General features: G+C 55.9%; 1 protein-coding gene across 4 annotated transcripts in view; it reads right to left on the bottom strand.

Moving 5' to 3' along the window:
* Nucleotides 1-507: 507 nt before the first annotated feature.
* The window catches only part of TTYH2 (tweety family member 2), a 40,196-nt gene continuing 22,343 nt past the window's right edge, over nt 508-18,360 (bottom strand). For 3 of the 4 annotated variants that reach the window (XM_058561484.1, XM_058561487.1, XM_058561488.1), the window contains 10 exons: nt 17,053-17,148; nt 16,411-16,483; nt 12,196-12,265; nt 11,852-11,907; nt 11,248-11,340; nt 10,945-11,037; nt 9,231-9,373; nt 8,341-8,526; nt 7,764-7,842; nt 508-2,491 (listed from right to left, as the gene is read on the bottom strand). In XM_058561484.1, the coding sequence (XP_058417467.1) occupies nt 2,411-2,491; nt 7,764-7,842; nt 8,341-8,526; nt 9,231-9,373; nt 10,945-11,037; nt 11,248-11,340; nt 11,852-11,907; nt 12,196-12,265; nt 16,411-16,483; nt 17,053-17,148 (970 nt within the window). In that variant the 3' untranslated portion in view covers nt 508-2,410. Of the gene's footprint in view, nt 2,492-7,763; nt 7,843-8,340; nt 8,527-8,562; nt 8,954-9,230; nt 9,374-10,944; nt 11,038-11,247; nt 11,341-11,851; nt 11,908-12,195; nt 12,266-16,410; nt 16,484-17,052; nt 17,149-18,360 lie in introns of those variants that run through there. The other variant, XM_058561485.1, reaches the window with a different exon arrangement.

The following is an 18,360-nucleotide window of genomic DNA, read 5'->3' as shown; positions in this document are numbered from 1 at the left end:
AGAGGCGCCCCATGGAGGTGCAGAGTTTAGGAAGAGAGTGCAGCAAGGACCTGCTGCAAAGCTGGGGGAGGCGTGCGGCTTCGCATGCCTCACCCCGGAGAGGCGGCCTGCTGTGTGACCACTGCTCCAAGCCCAGAGCATCACATAGAGGCACCCGGCTTGGGCTCTGGGTTACACTCCGGGCTCTGCCACTCGCTCCAACCAAGTCCTTACTCTCTCTGCACCTCTGTTGGCTTATTTGCAAAACAAATGACCTCATAGGGTTATTGTGAGTCTTAACACGAAGAGCAATGGCCCTTAGGAGAAAGGCTGGGGCAGAAATAAGACCTGTCCTTGGTCCTGAGTAGTAGAAGCCACGTGAGAGGCCCCGTGACATTCATTCAATAGCCCATATTTCAATCCTTGCAGTGAAATCTGCTTTGAAGCCCCCCCACCACATAACCCAGCCAGAAGGGACCGTTCAGTCCCCTCCTTATTCCCACAGCTGAGGAAGTTAGAGACTGAGTGCACATTTTAGTACAAGTGGTTTATTTCTCCCCCAGGTGAGGGTGCACATGGATCAAGCAGAGATGTGCCCACCCGGCTCCTTCAGGAACCACCCAAGGGATCCTGGTTTAGTTTACATGCAATTAAAAACAACTCTCTAGTTGCCAACAAAGAACGTTAAGAAGCAACACCTTGACGTCACAGAGTAGCTATCTGCACGCGATGTGGCCATCGAAGGTGTGTTTATGGTACACGATATGTACAGGTTAATGCAGGTGAGACAGAGTCCTGGCTGCCCTGTAGCCCCGTTCTATCGCAGAGGCTTGGCTGGGGGCTGAGAACCACTCTGCTGTCAGTGTTCTGATGAGAAGGTGGCTCTTTCAGAATGGAAACAGAGCCCTCGTCCCAAGCCACACCACCCCACATCCCTGCTCTGGTGTGTGAGGCTGTGGGGGCCTCAGTGTGGCGCACTCTGAGCTGGCAGGAGGTTGGAAGCACCAAAGACCCTAACCCTGGGCCCTCGTGGGCAAGATGGGTCATTATTCCCTCCTGGCCAACAAGCCTTCTCACCTAGCAGGTGGGGTGCAGGGGCCCACGACAACAGGGTCAGGACAGGGTGTGGGGGATGTAGAGAAGACGCCTATCTTCAGGTCAAGACACAATCATCCCATTGTGTTAAAACCTTTTATGACAAACTTGCTTGAAGACAAAAAGGAAGGGAAAGTTGACCTGGGCATTCGGCCCTTCCCCTGGAACAGGGGGCACTGCTCAGCTGTCGCTCTTAGCTTCTTTCCTCTCTTAAAGGGCCTCCCTCCGAGTGGGATGAACTCACATCCCCATCAAACAGCAGCTTGGGACAGGAAATCTCACTGATCTTTATTTTGTTTAAAAATCCCCACACCCCCACCTCCAGATCGCTAAAGAACTGGCTGGTTAAGGCCAGCAAAATCTGCCAAGTCATGGTACACAAACCAGGTGTAAGGAATGAGCCCCAAATCTATCGTAAAAACTGGATGTGTTATGTTTCGATTCTTTGGATAATCAAAATATTTAAAACATTGGGAAAAAAGAGTTAAACTCGCTTTCAAAGTGTCTGTTAATACCTGAGACCGTCCCTATCTGCAGCAAACAAGCTCCCAGCATTGATTCTGGAATGGAGGGGAGGTGAAGGAGGGCTGCAGAAAGACAGGCAGAACGTGGCAGGCTTTCACCCACGTTCCCACCAGCTCTCACTGCAGAAGCCCACCAGGCGAGGCTGTGGTTCCCTGGCCCTGGAGCCACCAGCCCCAATGCAGAGCTCTCCAATGCCTTCCCTCTGTGGCCCAGGAAGAGTCTATCTGGCCCCAGGAGACTAATCTGGACAGTGTCTGGTCTCATCGGGGACATCACTTCCCTTAAAAGCATCTGCTGATAAGTCCTCCCACCTATACCTGCAGGGACATGCTGCCTATCCCTGCAGCCAGGGGGAGAGAGGTGACTCAGAGAGTGGTCACCTGGGCTTCTGGCCATGCTAGTAGGAGGCACAGTCTTGGCAATGGGACCCTTGAACCTGACTCGGCCCCTCCTCATTGCCACTCCCCACCTGGCGAGGGTGGGATGTAGGGGTGAGCTGAACCAGGGTCCCAGCTTAGGGACGGCCAAACACCTGAGGGGCATTTCTGGTGTGGAGAGGAGGCCAGAAGAGGGAGAGTCTGGTCCAGGTCATGGGTCTTCTGCCTGCCCGGGGCTTTGGTCAGGAACCTCAGCCAACTCCATGCTGAATCTCCCTGAATCTCAGCTGTTCCTCTGCGGCTGCAGGCGCCTTCCAATCCCGCAGCCCTGCATGTAGTGTCCAGACGCCTTTGGTTTCTATTAAAGAAACGCAGCTTGCATTTGCATTAATTAAAAACCAAAACGATCAAGGAGGCAGGAACCCCTGAAAGTGTTAGGCTGGAAAGTCGTTCCCATAGTGTCTCAGGTGTTCATCCGCCACAGACAGGTAGGTGGCCCTCATGCTGGGAGAGTACTGTGAGAGAGAGGAGAGGGGACAGTCAGAACAGGGTCACACAGGGTTAAACCAGACACTACCAGCAAAGGTGCAGGGAACTTCTGAGGGCGTGAGAGCCAGGCCAGCCGCAGCAGCCAGGCACCAAGTCTTAATGACAAGGCATCGTGGGGACTGGAGGATACTAGAGTGGCTTGGGCAGGCTTCATGGCTGGTGATGCTTCCAGCCCTGGGGCCATCAGGATACCTGGCTCCCAGTGTCAAATGCAAGAGACACACACAGACCAGCCAACCTCCCTCCACCATGGCTGCCACATCCACTCCAGTGCACACCACCAACACCAGGGACAGCGTCAGGGTGCACCAGTGCACTGAGGAGCCGCCCAGCCAGCAGGCTGAGGGCAGAGGCCCACAGACTCAGAGAGGCAGGGTCAAATCCTAGCTGTGCATCTTACTCATCCCATGACCTTGGCTGAGGTTCTCCAACTCTCCAAGCCTCAGTTTCCTCACTTGCAAAACGGACCGAAGAGCACTCAGCAATTATGTTGGAAGGATGAAATGGTATAGAGCAGGCAAGACCCTTCACACAGCAGTTCTCAAACTTGGCTGCCCCTTAGAAACACCTGGGAGTCTAAACATCCTGACGCCCAGGCCACATCCACCAGTATTTTTTTATTGAGGTAAAATGAACATAACATAAAATTAAGCATATTTAAAGCACCGCCCTCATTTTTTCTAAAGCTCTTCCAAATGCAGCCAAGTCAGAGAAGCAGTGACCTAACATGGAGTAAGCGCTCAACAGACGTAGGTTAGAGACACGGCTTCTCACATTGTCACGTCTCACGTCACAGGACCCGAGACTACAAGCTCCAGGAGCTGCTGACTGGTCTGTTGACTCCGAATATGGAGGGTCAGCAGGACCCCGACTGTCTCCCGGCCCCAGGGAAGTTTCCAGGGTCCAGGTCCAGGCCATTCACACCAGAGTGGGGAAGAATGCCTCCAGCTGGGGGGAGACATGAGACTCCCTAACTCAGTGGGAATCACCCAAGGGCGATTTTGCCCCCCAGGGACGTTTGGGAATATCTGGAGGCTTTTCTAGTTGTCACAGTGTGGGGTAGGGAGCGGAGAGAGGCCAGGGATGCTGCTAAACCTCCGACAGTGCAGAGGACAGCCCCCATGAAATGGAATGATCCAGCCCCAAATGTGAGTAGTGCCGAGGGTGAAGGAGCCTGCCCCGGAGCAGGGGATCTCCAGGTGGGCTTCCCAGACCAGTAGCCTCAGTTTTACCCAAGAACATGTCAGAAATACAAATCCTGGGTCGTCACAAGTCCTCTGGGTGATGCCGAGGCACGCTCACGTGTGGGACCCTCCTCCTGGACGCAGAATTTCCCAAACTCACTTGATGGTAAGGATCCCCTGGGCTGCTTATTACACTAGAACTTCCTGGGCTCCCTCCCTGGAGATTCTGTTTCCGCGTGTCTGGAGTGAAGTCCTGGTACTGGTGTTTTAACAACTGCCCGGGGCATTTTGGTCCATCAAGTCTAGGACATGGTGCCTGAAGGATAGGAGGGGTTCCTGGAAGGCAGAGCTAAGGGAAGACACATTTCTAGCCAAGGGAATGGGCAGTACATTCCGATACCTTGCTTGATATCACCCACCCAAGTGAAACTCCCCCTGTGTCCCAGAGACAGAGCTGGGAGAGGGAGGGATTTATCCAACATCAAATGCCCTGAGTACTAGTGAATATTTAGAGCAGGCGCAGGGGGAGAGTGGTCTTTACTGGGGTGCTCGTCTACACCTCCATGCCGTGGGCTCCTTGGTTGGTAGCATCAGGAGATGTCTCCTCATGCCCTGTGCATGGTAGGAGGGTGGGGTCTTCCCCGGGGCAGGTTGAGCTCGGTGGGGCAGGGCGGTCAACTCTGCCAAAGCAATTAGGATTTCTGGGAAGGTTTTAATTATTGGGAGGAAGGTTGATTCTGTCCTTGAGCCTTGCAAATAAGGGCAGTTCTTGATCATCTCTGCTAATGAAACCGAAGACGAAGGTAAAAAATCTTTCCTAGAGCAAAAACTTGGAGAGAAGCTTGGCTAACTGCAGCTGTGCATACTCAGCATAATCAACTGTTGTTTAAAACTAACCAGGTCTTTCTGTCCCTTCTTAGTATATCAGTGAGCTGTCTTTCCCAGGAAGTCAAGGTCCAGACATCAAGATTCAGCCTCACAAGGCCAAACGCAGGCTGAAGATGAAAACTAACCAAAAGAGTCCAGACAGTCAAGGGAAAAGAAATTCAGTCTTCAAGGCCAAACACAGGCTGGTGGGAAGGTGCCAACCAGCACGGCCACGTGCTCCCTCTCCCCTACCTAAAAGCCCAGCACATGCTCCCCCTCCCCTACCTAAACCCCCAGCACATGCTCCCCCTCCTCTCCCTAACACCCCAGCACATGCTCCCCCTCCCCTCCCTAAAACCCCAGCACATGCTCCCCCTCCCCTCCCTAACACCCCAGCACATGCTCCCCCTCCCCTAACACCCCAGCACATGCTCCCCCTCCCCTCCCTAACACCTCAGCACATGCTCCCCCTCCCCTCTCTAAAACGCCAGCACATGCTCCCCCTCCCCTCTCTAAAACTCCAAATAAAAACCCCTTCGAGGAGGTGGATCTGAGTTCTAATTAACTCCCATCTCCTCATCTGGCTGCCTTTTGATAGTAAGCCTCTTTCCTTGCCACAAGCCTGGCATTCCAGTTATTAGCCCTCCTGTGCGGCAGGTAAACAAACCTATGTTTGTGTTCAGTAACACATAGCAGGGAGAGTGGCCTGGATTTTTCAAAACAGAAAGTAAACCGGCTCTGAGCTAACTAATATTGCCAATCCTCCTCCTTTTTTTCCTCGTTTTTCTCCCCAAAGCCCCAGTAGATAGTTTTATGTCATAGTTGCACATCCTTCTAGTTGCTGTATGTGGGATGCCGCCTCAGCATGGCCAGACAAGCGGTGCGTTGATGCGCACCTGGAATCCGAACCTGGGCCACCAGTAGCGGAGGGGGCGCACTTAACTGCTAAGCCACGGGGCTGGCCCCAGAAAATCACTTTTATTTGACATCACACTGCTCTGAGTAATTTGTTTTTCACAGCAGCAGATTTCTCCTAATTATGTTGTGCTCAGATTAATATTAAAATCAATTGGCATTCCTGGGTCCACAGCAGCCACTGGGAGGAAAAAGGAACCCAGGAGGCTTCTGGTTAGAGAGAGAAGCCAGGTTGAGATTTAAAAGGTGCCGACTCTGAACGCAGGCTTCAACCAGCCCACTCTCCCCGCCTGAGGACCCCAGGATGCAAGGGCTGGGCCTGAGCTAGTGCTGTCTGTGAAAGGACAGCAGGGAGGCGCTCTGGGCAAAACCAGCAAGGTGGCGTCATAGCAGGGAAAGATGGAGGGTCAGTGAGATTGGTTTCTCAACCAGGACACCGTGGACATTCGGGGCCGATCATTCTTTGTGGTGGGGGCTGTCCTGTGTGCTGTGGGTGCTTAGCAGCATCCCTGGCCTCCACCCACAAGATGCCAGTAGCAACTACCCCCAGTCATGACAGCCAAAACTGCCTGCAGACATGGCCAAATGTCCCCTGGGGGGCAAAATCGCCCCTGGGTGAGACCCACTGCTCTAAGGAGCAGCAGGGAAAGACCCCCCCCTCCAGGTCCCAAAGCACTGTACGGCACTTATTCCAAGCAGCTTTCCTGAGTCTCCCCTCCTGCAGATTATACACTTCCTGAAGACGGGGGCGGGGTCCCCCTCTCTATCTCCCCGGGGCTGGCACTATGGTTTTCACTGAGAGCACTCGCTGGACGCACGTGAGCGTACGTGAGCATCCTGGTTCTCAGGGCCCAGGCCCATGTCATCAGTCCCCTGTCCTTGGGTCACCAGTGCTCCTCCTTCACCACTTGGACAGCCCGTTCCAAACACCTGCATGGGCGGGTGAACCGCCTCGTGCAGCTGAGTGAAGGCAGGAGTTCCTTCCCTGACACACACCTGCCTCAAGAACTCTTCTGCCCACCCCTGTCGCAGACTTCTGGCCTTGTCTTAGACTCCCCCCTCTTCTTATAAATGCCACGCCTCTGAGAAGGTGGGGTGGGAGGAAGCACGTGTGGCAGAAGGAGGTAAAAAAAAGCAGCTCACTCCCACAGCATTTACTGGGCCACACACACGGTTTTATAAGGACCAATTCCTCCAACGCTCAGACCGCCTATGTGGTATGTGCTATTACCCTCCCGTTCTGTAGATGGGGAAACTGAGGCACACAGAGGCGAAGTGCTTGCCCAAGGTCACAGAGGTCATAAGTGACGAGCTGGGATTTGAGCCCAGGCATTTGGCACTGGAGTCTGTGTCTGAGCCTCGACAGTCTACCGTCTCCACTTGCAGCCATCTCTGCCCCAGCCAGTGTTCCTGCCACCCTCACACTTCTCTTGGAAAAGACAGCACCGTCTTTTCTTCTCAACTTGCCCACCCCTCACACTGCAGCCTCCTGCCCTGATGCTGTGTCCAGGTTCCCCGTCTGCAGGCGGTGGGCGGGCGGGAGGCAGGGACCCCACTTGGGCACAGTCCTAGGGCCTCTGGGAGCTGAGTGGGGTTGAGGAAGGCCAGGTCTGGTATTAGCCCTCCCAGACACACCACAGCGGCCTCACCTTCCAGCCCAGGGTGTAAGGGTAACACAAATTGAAAAAGAAAAAATTTCCATGGAGCAAAAAAAAACCCCAAAATTTCTCTCTCTCTCTTCTTAGAGTGTTTCCTTTAGGAAACTTATCATTGTAAATTATTTCTCTGTCCCTTTGAGATGTATATAAACCTTTTTAAAGGGTAAACAAGGCTCCTGGCAGTTTTACAATCCAGGAACATTTTCCTAAGGGTTTGGGAGCCGTCTCTCTGAAACACAGGCATCAAGGAAGATGCCCCCCATCTCCGCAGCAATTAGTGAACACTGATGGCCCCCCAATTACCAGGCGGATTTAGGATGGACTGGTGTGACAAATGGTGCTGCCTCTTCCTTGAGGATAGGCATCATTTATCTTGAGGACAGGTGTGCAGTGGGGTGTATCTGCTGGCTATCTAGGGCAAGCTTTCTGTCTCTGCAGTCTCCTTAGTGGAGTGCTTGTGATATGCATCGTGGTCTGGTTTAACGCTTATTCAATAATAGAACTCTTTCCTTTGTCTACCTTTCTGGAGGGGATTCACTGGGTTGGCAGGACGTCTTATCTCTATTTCCCCAACAAGGGTCATAGCGTGACTTTGCCTCAGGAGCCCAGGTTACCGTGGGAGGAGGGGAGCCTCTTCCGATGAGTGGCACGTTCTCGTAGCGTGGGTTCCCACCAAAGAGCACTGCCTGGTTCCTGGGGGCAGAGAGGAGAGCTCAGGAAGGGAAGGCAAGGGGCGGGGGTGGTGCTCAGATTCCTACAGGAGGGTCCCGGGGGTGTGCATATGGGAGTGGGGGTTGGAAATGGACCAAGGATAGAGTGGAGGGAGTGTGGGTGGGAAGAGAAGGGAAAGAGCTCTCCAGGAGGCCCAGGGGAGAAGCAGCAGATGGGGCGACAGGGGCCAGGAGCAGCAGGGAAATGCAGCTTTTTATCCCTGAGACCCCCCTGAGGGCTTGAGGCAAAAGGCTCAATATCCGCAGTGGGTTCTTCCTCCAGCACATGTGGGTGTGCAGGGGAGACAGATGCACCAGGTATCCCATGGCTGCGGTGGGGCCCAGGGCGGGCCTTTGATGCCTTCTTCCCCACCTGGCTCTCTGGACCCATACATGCTGCCCACAGGATCAGCTCGTCCAGGGCCAGCCCGGATATGTGGGGGGAGCTGTCAGGGGAGGCCCCAGGGAGCCCCGGCCGTACATGTACTCCGAGACGGGGGCATTGGAGATGGTCTGGGCTGGGGGCTGCAGGCTAGTCTGGCTGCCCAGGCCGCTGCTGTAGCTGCAGAAGCTGCGAAGCTGCCCCCGAGGAGGGTTGTGGGCGGCAATGCGCCGGGCCTGGGGGTTGAAGGGGTCGTCATCGTCAATGTCATCATAGTCTCTGTCCCTAGAACGACATGTAGGATACAACCGGCTGTGAGGGGCAAGGGAGGCTCCGAGGCAGCGGGGGTCCTGGCCTGCTTCCCAGTCTTTCTTCCCAAGACTCTTTCTCTGGCCACATGCGTCTCCTTGAGGTTCCTCCAAAACATGGTCCTCAGCCCTGCCTCACACAGATCACTCTGCCCGGTTCCCAACTTCATGTCCGCCTCCTCCAGGCAGCCTACCATGTTGCCTGCGGGCACACTCACCTTCTCTACCCTGCTTCCTCTTGTCTGATCTACTCTCGAGGCACGGAAACACCATTTCGTCTCTGTCTGTCTCCCCAATTAGACTGCAGGTTCCCTGATGACAGGGCTACAATCTATCATCCCTGGTATTCCAGGGCATCCCTCCCAGCCCCGAAAGCTCTCCTCATCAGCTCACACCACACAGTCCTGCGGAGGAAGAGAGGACAAGCAAGGGATGCCAGGATGTGGCATGAGGGCTGTCGCCACCCTCAGCCCTGCTCCTGCCCTGGGCCCCTGGGAACCTCCTGTTGGGAGTCTGCCTCTGGACTCTCAGGGAAGCTTCTGGAGAAATCCAGCCAGCCAGTTGGGGCTGAATGCCTGGGCCCCCTGGCCCCCATGTCCGTCCCAGGTTATCAGCCCTGGGCTCAGTCACAGAGCAGAGCCCTGTACCTACTCCCCCAGGAAGCCCCCGCAGGCAGCCCACCTGGTGGTAAAGTGCTTCCAGGCCCGCGGCCCCGCGCAGATCAAGGTGGAGAAGGCCAGAGCGGCCAGAATGGAGAAGAGGCCGAGGTAGAGCAAGCCCTCGATGCCGTCATAGCAGATGCCAGCGAGGGCGTCCAGGTAGTCCTGGGGGAGGAGGAGGGACACACAGCTGCAGGGGGAGTGCAGACACAGCCTGGCTCTGAGCTTATCTCTGGAAGCCCCTCCCCCTCAGCCTGGACCTGGGATCTCCTATCCTTCCCCATCCCAAGCACCTTGTACAGACATTAACAGTCCATGCTCCGGGGCTTGTTCACTACAAGCATTTTCTAGACACCTTCTGTATGCTAGGCATGGGAGGGTCAGCTGTGAGGAGACAGACAAGGCTGCAAGGTGGGGGAGCCAGGAGACAGCCGGCATTTAATCTGGGGCCAGGAAGGCAAGAAGGTGTGGAATACGCCTTGAGCAGAAGAGGCAGAGGGGCCAAGCTGGCACGTTCGAGAAAGAGAGAAAAGGCCAGCAGGAGACGGGGTGAGATGGCACGAGGTCACGCTGGGCCTTGCAGGGCAGGCAAGGAGTTTGCATTTTATCATAAGGTGACGGGAAGACATCGGAGGGTCTGGGGATGGAAGGGATGTGATCCATTTGGTTTTTAAAAAGACCGCTCTGGCTGCCGTATATGAAAGGTCATGGGTGGTAAGGAGGCCAGAGAAAGTTGAGGGACAGGTTAGGAGGCCCGGCTGTCACCCAGGGGAGCAGGATGGTGCTTGGACCGCGGCGGAAGCTGTGCAGGGAGAGAGAAGTGGTCGCATTCAGGACACATTTGAGAGTAGAGTTGCCAGGGCTTGCTGAGGGACTGGATGTGGAGGGGGAGGGAGAAAGGATACAAGGGCGACTCCCATGTTCTCAGCTCTGAGGTCAGACTGCCAGTGTCCAAACCTAGCCCTTGACTGGCCAGCTCTGGAATCTTCAGTAAGCTACTTTATAGATATATAGATATATACATATACACACCTATCTATCTACCTACCTACCTACCTATCTATCTATGTACCTATCCACATACGTATGAAGTTTCCTCATCTACGAAATCTCCTATGAAATAACATGCATTTCATAGTATAGTGTGAGGACTAAATGACATATAGGATATAAAGTGCACAGAACAAGGTTGAGCACAGAACCAAGTACTCACTAAATGGCAGCCATGGTCATTATTAGGACTATTCGCCCTAAATCCATATGGGATATGAAAGCTGTTGACACACACTGGCTTACTGCTTTGGGGAAGAGGTGCTCAGATACTCCCAATGTGTTCCCTGCATTAGTGTCTGATATTCCAAATTCCTGAAGAGATGACCCTGGCAATGAGACTGGGATGTCTACACGCAACCTACGGAGATGGATGGGTTGACTGGATGGCCGGGAGTCTGAACAATGGGGAACAGCCTCCCTCCCCCAGTGTTCTAGACGCAACCTGGTCCAATCCTCCTATCCCTGCCCCTGGTGCCTTTCACTGAGTCTCCCTGTCTCAGCGACTGGAGAGAAACACAAAGCCTGGTACCTCTTCCGTCTTCCTCTTGTCTTCTGCCCCATTCCCCGGGCCTGAAGGGGGCCCAGGCAATCACTCTCCCAGCCTCTACTGGCCTCTCTCTGGGAAAATGTGGCCGGCTGGGTGCCCCCCGCCCCCCACTTGCCCCTCAGGGCCACCCCAGCACCTTGTGCAGCCCTCGGCAATCCAACATGGCTGTCAGCTGGTGAAGGCTGGACTCTGATGAGTTCAGCAGGAGCTGGATTCCGAGCAGATCTTTCTGGAAGCAGGGAGAAAGAAACAGGCAAACATGCAGACAGACAGAGAGGCAGAGAATGAGCAGTCAGGGGAGGGCTTGTGGACAAAGCCACAAACAGCAGCTTTTGCAAAGAGGTCTGAGGGGGGAACACTCTCCACAGCCTGGCTGTCTGAGGCGCTGGCCCTGGGGCTCCCCACCTTCCAGCACGGATGCTGTGGGAGGCCGCCTTACCTCTGCTGTGGGAAAGAGGGGCACAGCAAACTGCAGCAGTCCCACGACCTGGATCTGCATGGTGGTCAGTGAGCGCTGGAAGATGGTCAGTGCCTGGGCCAAAAGAGATCACAGCCCTGCTGGGAAGTTCCATTTCCCAGGAGCCCCCACAGCTGTGAGGGCCTGTCCCCCTGCAACCCCTCCCCCTAGCTGCAGCTGCAGTCACATCCCTGATTACAGCCCTTCCTGCTTACAGGAAGTCTTCCCCTCATCCCACAGGCTCCTCGAAAGCTGCAGTCCTCTTGTTTCTTGCTACTCAAAGTGTGGTCCTCGGACCAGCAGCACTGGCCTCTCCTGGGAGCTTGTGAGAAATGCAGGATCTTGGGCCCCAGACCAGACCTACTGCATAGTATCTGCATATTAATCAGCCCCCTGGGCGACAGGCATGTGAGAAACACTGATCTAGAAGATGCTGACAGAGAGCACTGCCCCTTCAGGGGACCACAGTGAAGCAAAGAACACTCAGCCACCTCCACCTTACTGGTCAGTGCTGGACTTGGGGTCAAGAGGGAGTGAACTGATGGGCAGGGTGAAGGCTGGGCTGGGTGGGCTGGGTGGGCTGTACCTGCTGGAAGGGGCTGCTTAGGCTCTGACTGCAATACAGGTAGTAACGGGTCACCTCTGCAAGGCAAAGACATTGGTGTCAGTCAGGAGCTCACAAGCGACCAGGCCCTCGTGCATCCTCAGTGGCCAAGCCAGTCCCCGACCTCCCAAAGGAGGTAGCTTCTAAGAAATGGCCCAGAAGCCCAGCTGGACCTGAAGTGTGGGTGTGTGTGTGTGAAGTGTGGGGGAGGGACTGGGTGACTCCAGGGCTGACAGAGGTAAGCAGAGGCACAGACTGGCTGGCCGTGGGCTTGGCTTGATAGCATCCAGAGCGGCTCTGACAACTGAGGCCCGAGAGCTGGTTACCTGTGTGGATCTGGCCCTCCGTGACATTCAGGATGAAGGTGTCGGGAGCTGTGCAGAAGTCACTGGTGGCCTGAGCCAGGGAGAGATGGGAGGGGTAGAGGACAGTCACGACATCAGTGGCCCCAGCCACTTGGACCCCTCAGCTCAGTCCCGGGTGGGCAAGAAGAGTCAGGAGCCAGTCTCCCGGGTTCAAGTCCTGGCTCTGCCCCTTCCTGCCTCTGTAACTTTGGACAAGTGACTTATTCTCTGTGTCTCAGCTGCCCCTTTTATAACACGGAGAGAAAAACACTGTTCACCTGTATTAAACACTCTTATTTCCAAACGCTTCGTCTGGAACGGACCTCAGTGGGGGCCCAGCGAGCCTGGGCCCCGGGGAAGCTGCAGGACGTGTGTCGCGGAGTTTTTGCACCATGGCCTCATTTGCTCCTCTCTATTTAATTTTTGTTTTGCTGTTATCAAGTCCCACACGCTCTGAGCATGTCAATCTGTGAGGAGAGTGCCCTGGACTCTCTTTTTAAAGAATTATGTTGGTGCTGAATCCATCTTTGAGCCTTCGGGCACAGGTCCAAGGACATGGGCCCCGGGCTCTGCCACCGATGACGTGGGGTCCTGGACCCTGCAGCACGGCCTGGCTGGGTGACCACCTAGGGCCCACAGGGCTGAGTTGGAGCAGGTCCAGGCCCTGGGAGAGGTGGCAGCCATGATGCCATGCTCAGAGCCAGGCCCTCCCCAGATCTGGCCGGCGGGTGAGGTGGGGCACTGAGTAAGGGGGGGCCTCCACCTTTCAGAGCAGCCACGGTAAGCTCTGGGCCTCCTGCCTGTTCCTAGGGCTGCCCCTGCTCCAGTGCACGCTCTCCAGCAGGAGACCCTTCCCCATGACACTGCACTGCCAGGGCCCTGTCCTCCTTCAGGAGCGGGTGCCTCAGGGGTCCACACTGGAGCATCACTCATTCATTCATTGAGTCGATAAATATTTACTGAGTAGCTAGATATGCCATGCCCTGTTTTAGGCACAGGATACAGTGGCAAGCTGTGTTGTGCTACTTAACGGTGCAGAAAATGTGTGTGTGTGTAAGACTGGGGAATAAATCTCCCTCCAGATCCAGAGCTTCCACAGAGCCACATCTGCACACACACTTGCGCACATGCACGTGCACACACACAACCATGCACTCAGGACCCTGGGAGAACTGCTCTGCACACAAACCACTCACACATGTCATTAGTCAGACTGGTCTCTTACTGTAAATCAGAGCTGCAGCACCAGTGCGCCCGGGTGCACCCCTACCCCGTCACTGAAGTGGCAGATGGGGGTGGCCGGGACCAAGCAGGGGGTGGGGAGGCCTTGGGAAAATAAAGAGCGAGGCCACCATCTTGGTCTGGGTCACCCCCCAGAAGTTTGGGATCCAAAGAGGGTCAGGAGGCGCCTGTCAGAGGCCTCGCCAGGGATGTGGCCTCCCACCCCTTACCTCCCCCTCAGTTCAGGCCTGCTCTTCAGACCCTGCAGTGAGGATTCAACTTTCTTATCAATGAAGACAAGGGCTTGTATGCGCATGTGCACACGCATGTGCATTATTCGTGTGATGGGAGTGAGGATGGGGGAGAAGTGGGTACAGAGCACAGCTGGGGCAGGTGGAGAAGCCGCCCAGGGCCCAGCCTGGTTAAGAGCTCACCTGAGAGCAGAGGTGACGGTCCCTCACATAATGATAAATGTGTGGTAAAACAACGATGGCTACTGTTTATCCAACTTTTACTATACGCCTCCCACAGGTTAACCAGCCCTTCTCATCCCATCAACAACCCTCTGAGGTAAGGGCTATTATTCTCCCCATTTTACACACGAGAAAACTGAGGCCTGGAGAACCTCAGTAACTTTCCCAGGGTCTCCTGCTGGGCAGCGGTGGGGGGGATGTGGACCCGGGCAGGGGGTCCAGAGGCCGTGCTCCTGCTCCTCCACCCAACTCAGTGAGGTGGGCCTGCTGTCTCAGGAACCCCAGGGGGTGCTCTGCTCAGTCCACAGTGCTCTGCAGCCAAAGCACCTGGATGACCTTTCCCTCCCTCCTCTCCCCAATCTACTTTCCCCCTTCCTTCTTGGGCGCTTTCTCTCCTCTCTGCCCTGAACCCCTCCCCCTCTGCCTTACACTCCTGACCCCTGGTGGGGGGTGGGGGCAGCTGGGGTCACAGGAGGCTCAGAGCACTGCCCAAAGCCCGAGCCCAGCTCCCCTCATTCCCACTTGGAGCAGATTCTCAGGGGCAGGGCTCCTTCCTCGGGGTGGGCCTTTCTGGGGGACAGGGAAGGGAGGTAGGGGAGGGGCTGCAGGGTCAGTCCTCTGGCCACACAGCTCCAAAAAAGAAAAACAACAAAAACCAGGCCTCAGAGAGCAGAGGCTGGCTGGGAGGCCACACAAAAGCTGCCCACAATAGCCTTTGCCGGCCGCCTCCCTCCCCTCCCGGCTCTTCCTCACCCCACTTCCTATTAAAATGCAGCAGTATCTCCAGCCCCATCAAAGGCCCATTCACACTCACACTCGCACACAAGGGCCTGACTGAACGAGTTAGGGAATGGCCTTTCTCTGCAGCTCCCTTGCATTCCAGGGCACCCAGCTGGCAGATTAAATCTCCTCTGGTTTCCTTGAACAGGGAGGCCTGGGGAGAGGGAGAAGCCCCTGCTGGGAGGGAGCTGTTGCCCAAAGGGCAGCTCCCGGTGGCAAGCTGGAGGCCTGCCCCGCTTCCAGAAGGCAGAGGCTGCCCAGGGGCAGGACAGCCCAGGGAAATCTCCACGTGCGAGTTTCCATGTGCTTACACTTGTCCCTGGAGGGGAGGCTGTCAGCCAGGCAGCTGTGCGTGTTGCTCTGGCCAGCTGGACTGTGTACAGCTCTCCCGGCTCCTGATGACATCAGGATGCTTTTGAGCATGACCTGGGCCCTCCCACCCGGCCCTTGCCTGTATATGGAGGGGCCCTAGCCCTTGGGACGTAGGCTCATGCCTGTCTAGTTCTCTCTCCTGCTCAAAGTGGACACTGCATGGTGGGGGGAGGAAACAAAACAGGAGATGCCCACCTCCTCTCCCTTCCGGACAGGCTCTGCCAAAAGCTGCTAGGATCCAAGCAGCACCAGGGTCCATTCATTCTGTGGGCATCCTGGAGGCATAGCCAGAGCCCAAGGCCAGAGTGACTGGCCAGCCCCCGAGTCACTGGGCAACGCATGAGTTTGGGTAGAGGGCTTCCAGTACGGGCCCCATTCTTTTATTCCCAGGTGGCGAGGGCAGCACAATTGCAGGTCATGGGTTTAGTGTGTGCCTTGGAATCAGCTAGGGGTTCCCTGAGGTCCCTGGTAAATCCTGCCCCTCTACCACACGCGCGCGCGCACACACACACGCGCACACACACACACAGCATGTACCTCCACTGTATGGATTCACATGGGGTTGTAATGATCCGCCTACACATCTTGCTCTTGCAGGCTGTGGCTGTGTCAAGAGCGAACATCATGTCCCCCTGGTTTTTGCATCTCTAGGCACCTGGCACCACTGAGTGCCACAGAGTCAAATGTCAGCTGAATGAATGAATGAATGAATGACACATGCACACAGCTTAGCTTGAGGATTAGGTCTATTAAAGACCAAACACCTACCTTGTGTTTTTTTTGTTTTTGTTTTTTTAACAGTTTGAGGCACCACATCCAGAAACATACACCATTGTGTTTTAGACTGTGTGAGTCCAAGGACAATAGGACGGAAGGCAAGCTAAATGCCACATTCCTCATTCCCACTGCCCGGGAAGCTGGCCAAGGAGGTGCTTCTGAAGCTGGGGGGCTCCTCCAGCCTGAGGTCCAGACCCCGCCCATCCTAGTTCTTCACACCCAGAGAGAAGTCACTTGGTCATCCATGCATGTCCTTACAAGCAGCGGCTGGGAACGGGCCAGTGCGGGGAAAAGGGATCCAGCATCAGGTGTCCTATCTTGGCTCTGCCCCTAAACGCCTCGTGATCTGGGGCAACTTTCTCTGGGCCTGTGCCCCCATCTGCAGGGCGAGGGCGCTGGTGTGGATGATCCAAGCCCCTTCAGTTCTGAGATGCTGGGATTCTAGGTTAGGGACTGAGACTGGAAGCTGGCCCTGCCCTGGGGACTCTGGACAGGACACGTTGGTGTACCATGTGTACACGTGTGGGGGTGGTCCTGGTCAGTCCACCCACCACCCCCACACTCCCCAACTTACCACCGCCGCTGCGGTGTCAGCGGCCAGGGATGTCCAGCTGAGGAGCAGGGCCAGGGCCCCACAGCACAGCATCCTAGGAGAGAGGCAGCCACTGGTGGGATCAAGGCAAAGGCTGGCAGGTGGGGACCTGTGATGGCTGTCACCCCACCAACCTTCAGTGCTCTTCCTCTCAGCTACGAACTTGCCCTCCTTGGCCCCCGAGACTCCTGCAGTGGCCCCAAGGGCAGCCTCAGTCCCTGCCCTGACATCGGCCCTGCTGACTGCTGGGAGAGGGATGGAACCCAATGCCCGGGCACAGGGCCCTGGGCTGCGAGGGCGCTGGCTAAGGAGGAGGTGCTGGTTAGAGATGGCGAGGGGCTCTAGTGCTTGGACCACATTTCTTCAGCTGCTCAACAGTCAGGCCCAGGAGGGAGGGGATGCCTGGAGCAAAGCCCAGTCCTTGTTTGGTGGCCAGATGGTGAGTCGGTGGCTGCTGTCTCCCCTTAGCTGGGTGCTGAGGAGGGGGCGGAAGGTGGCTTCAGGCTGTTGTCCCCACCACATCCTCCGAGCCTGACTGGGCCCCGGTCTCTCTCTGACGATGGCACCATCACCCCATATGCTTGCCTAGCTCTTTGTCCCAGGCCCACAGGTGGGGCTACTCACAAGGCCAGAAGACACCTGGAGCGCTTGGCCAGTCCCAGGCAGGTGATGAAGCAGATGACCAGGTGCAGGATGAAGAGCAGGAGGTATGAGAGCCACCTGGGTGGAGGGGGAGGGATAGTCAGGGGGAGCAGGGCAGAACTCTCCGCCTGGGGCCCACCAGCACCCTGAACAGCAGCCCCCAGGCCCCCTGGACCCTTTGTTACAACAAACAGCCCAGAGCCAGCAGCTAAGCAGACTGGATGAGGGTGCGTCCCCCGCCCTGAACAGGAAGAACCCAGTGTGCACAGGTGGACAGGCTCTTCAGGGGCCCTGGGGGCTGCACCCCCTTTTTGGCCTGGACAAAGGAATTACCTCCCTGGCTCCTGACTGAGCATCTAAACCAGTACTGTCTGCTAGAACTTTCTGCAGTGATGGAAATGTTCTCTCTCTGCACTATCCACTCCATCTGCCACTTCCCACACGTGGCTGTGAAGAACTTGAAATGTGGCCTGTGTGACTGGGGCAATGGATTTCTAAATTTATTTAATTTTGATTAATTTAAATTTCAACGGCCACATGTGGCTAGTGGCCACACAGTGGACAGAGCAGGTCTAAACTGTCTCTCTGCAGCCTCCCGCAGGCATCTCTTTAAACCCTGGTTCCCATTGCTTCTAGAACTCTCACGCGGCGTCAGACTAGACGAGGCCTGACATTTATATCTACAGATCTAAGAAAGCCCCTAAGATGCCCACTGCTTTGAGGAAAGCTCAGCCTGGCCTCCCCTCCCCCTCCCGGCTCTCTGGGACCCCCCACTGTGGACGTTTCGATTTGTTTCCACCAACTTCGGCGCTAGGCACTGAGCCTGGCACCAGGGATGCGCAGATGAGTGGGCTCGGTCCCCAGATCATCAGGGAGCTCGAGGTGGGGCAGGGAACCCCAGGTTAGGACGTCCCGGGGCACCATGAACCTCCAGGCCTCCCGGCCCCGCACTCCTCCGGCCTCTTTGCCCCCTAGCCTGAGCTGATGGGGAAAGGCCATCACATAGCAGCTGGAGACCTTGGCAAGCTGCTTCAGCACTTTGAGCCTCACTTTCCAAACCTGTAAAGGAAGCTGGAACCCTCCTCTCACAGGGCCGGTGAGGACTGAGTGCTCGCCAAATGCAAAGGGTCACCAGGCGAGGCAGCGAGGGATTCCGAAGTCCCCGCTTTCCTGCGTCTCCAAAGCACAGACTCAAGAACTCCGAGAACCTGAAGTCCAAGGGCGCTGAGATCTCAAGCAAGGCGCTCTCGTTCCTTCCCTTCCAGACAGGATCCCAAGGTGGTCCTCGCA

The sequence above is a fragment of the Diceros bicornis genome, chromosome 18 (genome assembly GCF_020826845.1).
Source record: "Diceros bicornis minor isolate mBicDic1 chromosome 18, mDicBic1.mat.cur, whole genome shotgun sequence".
Classification (NCBI taxonomy): Eukaryota; Metazoa; Chordata; class Mammalia; order Perissodactyla; family Rhinocerotidae; genus Diceros; species Diceros bicornis.
This window is presented reverse-complemented; position numbering and strand designations above follow the sequence as displayed.